The 2,601-nt window shown below is 69.4% G+C and overlaps 1 protein-coding gene across 1 annotated transcript; it reads right to left on the reverse strand.

Moving 5' to 3' along the window:
• Nucleotides 1-283: 283 nt before the first annotated feature.
• On the reverse strand, nucleotides 284-1,860 carry CDK5R2 (cyclin dependent kinase 5 regulatory subunit 2). Its single transcript, XM_027879325.1, has one exon. It carries the CDS (start codon nucleotides 1,746-1,748, stop codon nucleotides 786-788), a length of 963 nt encoding a protein of 320 aa, XP_027735126.1. The 5' UTR covers nucleotides 1,749-1,860; the 3' UTR covers nucleotides 284-785.
• Between the last annotated feature and the right edge of the window lie 741 nt (nucleotides 1,861-2,601).

The following is a 2,601-nucleotide window of genomic DNA, read 5'->3' on the forward strand; positions in this document are numbered from 1 at the left end:
CTCCTCTGGCACAGACCCCTTTACTCGCAGCAAGCCAAGATTGGGGGAGGCATAACCCCTTGTTTGGGGAGGCGCACCGGGGGTTGGGGGGAGGGGAGGAATTACACGCGGGGAGGGGCGTGGGCGTCCCCCCACAGCGGCTCGAACAAAGGGGCATGCGGACGGCTGCCGCGGGGTGAGGGGCAGCGTCGCCCATGCCGAGGGGGGCCCATATCCCCCCACGTGGGCGGGAGGGGGTTGGGGGGGGTGGGAAGGCATCGCTCACAACACAGACCCCCCCCCCCGCCTTTGTCTGCTCAGGCGCGGCAGCTCCAGCACCACGGACAGCACCGGGAGCGCGGCGGGCAGCTTCTGCCCGCGCCGCAGAGCTCCTTCACATGCACCCGCTCTGCCAGAGGCACCCGCCGCACCTCCAAGGTCCCCCCGACCACTCCTGCCCCAGAGCCTCATTTCTATTTTTTTCACCCCTTTTTTTTCTAAAGAAAACGCATCCAGGAGCCTCCGCTCCTCCGCAGCCTCCCCCCCTCCATCGCGCAGGCGGGAGGGTCACCACTCCCCCTCCTCGGTCTTCGCCGCCGCCTCGGTGTTCCGGAGCGCAGCCCCGTTCTGGGGGGGGCGGCCGGATCCGGAGCAGGGAGGGTCCAAGTAGCGTCTCCGTGGAGCTGGCGGCCGGGGAGGGGGGAAGGCGAGGAGGATGCGGTGGGAGGAGGGGGAATCCGACAGTCCTTCGCCTCCCCCGCCCCTCGGTGCGCGGCCCCTTCCGGCCCCGGGGGCCTGGTACCTCCCTAACGGTCCAGGCTGATCGTCCAGTGCTTGGACCCGTCTCCGCCCTCGCCCTCGCTCTTGAGGTCCTGGAAGAGTTGCGTGAAGTAGTGCGGGTCCGCGTTGATTCGCAGCATCTTGGCGCTGAGGCGATGGATGATGCCCAGGCAGCGCTCCCAGAAGCGCCCCTTGTCGCCCTCCACCAGGAAGGGCTTGAGCGGGTAGGAGATCTCGTTGCCCATGTAGGAGTAGGCAAGATAGAGGCAGGTGAGGAAGGCGGCCTGCAGCTCTGCCTGGCTCCCGATGTCTTCGCCCCGCAGCGCTTCCCGGCACAGCAGGTAGACGAACACCAGGTTGGCTGGGGTGATGAAGCCCTGGTCCTGCCAGCCCTGCAGCAGCAGCGAGCGGTCCACGCTGCGGAACCAGGAGATGAGCTCGCCGGGGCTCAGCTCCTTCAGGCGGTAGCAGCGGCGGCACACGAAGTCCCCCAAGCAGCGCAGCAGCTCGCCGGTGGACGCCTGCACCACCACGCGGCGCGGGGACCCTGGGGGGCGGCCGCCCGCCGGCGGCGGTGGTGGCGGTGGCTTTCCCCCACCGGAACCCGGGTGCAACTCCTGCGGCGCCGAGGGCACGGTGGGCACCGGCACGGCCAGCGGGCCCTGCTTGGCGCCGTCGGCCGGCCCCACCACCGACTTGCGCAAGTTCTCGCGGTTTCGCTGCACCACCAGCGGGTCAGGCTGGCCCGGGGGCCCCCCGGGGGCCCCGCCGCCGGGCTTCGGCGTCACCTTCTTAGTGCTCTTTTTCTTCTTGGCCGAGGCGGCCACCAGCCTCTTCCAGGTGAGCGCCGAGATGAGCACGCCGGGGCGCTTCAGCCGGCTCTCGCCCTTGCCCGGCACCCTTCCCGGCGCCTTGTCGGCCAGCAGCCCCCCGCCGCCGCCGCCCTTGCCCGAGGAGGCGGCGGGGGAGAGGGAGAGCACCGTGCCCATGCTAACGCCGAGCGAGACGGGCGTGCAGGGGCCGGGGCGCCGGCACCGCCCATAGGAGGCCGGGGCCTACGGGGGAGGCGGCCCGCACCGGGGCCGTGGTACCCGAGGATGCTCCGCCGCGCCCGCTCTGGGCTCCGTGCCCGCCGCTGCAGCCAGGCGCGGTCCCGCTGCTCCCCGCCTCCCCGCCGACAGCCAATCGCCGCCGCACGGGGCCCCGGTGTGCCCGCCCCCCCCGCCGGTGGGTGGTGGCAAAGCGCGGCGCGGCTTTGGCGGGCGGCCGCCGCCCCGGCATGACCTTCACCGATCGGGGGCTCGCATGGTGCTCCCGCCAGGGCGGGGGGGGGGGTTGGGACCTGCGATGCTGCCGAAGCCCCCAGCCCTTTGTGTGGGGGACGTGGGGAGGCTCCCGGGGAAGCCCAGAGGACAGTGGGCACAGGAGGGGTCTAGGGAGGGCTTGTGAACTCGGTTGTTCTTGCGAAGTCCTGTTCTCTATTCTTACCCCCAGGGGAAAAGATAACCCTTCCCAGACGAACAGAGCTCTCTGCTCCAATGCTGCTTGGGGAACACGGTGGGGGAAAAGAGCCTTTGGAAATGCCAGAAAAGAGCAGAGGGGTGAAGAGGAGGTGTGAAGATCAAGAAGACTGTGAACATGTGCTCAGGGGGCAGCTAGAGGTTTGGGGTGGTTGGAAGGCTGTCTGTGACTCGGCAGCCAACATGATAGATGTAGGCTTGGTGGGCAAGCCTCTCTTCTCCTGAGAACCGGCCTGACCCTGGGAACAGCTCTGCAGGGAGTCAGAAGGCACCTAGCCTTGGGGGAGCACCCCTAGCACCTGCTGTGCAAGCATGAAGTCCC

This window comes from Empidonax traillii, unplaced genomic scaffold, assembly GCF_003031625.1.
Source record: "Empidonax traillii isolate 1590-97213 ecotype Southwest subspecies unplaced genomic scaffold, ASM303162v1 scaffold5:size3517227, whole genome shotgun sequence".
Classification (NCBI taxonomy): Eukaryota; Metazoa; Chordata; class Aves; order Passeriformes; family Tyrannidae; genus Empidonax; species Empidonax traillii.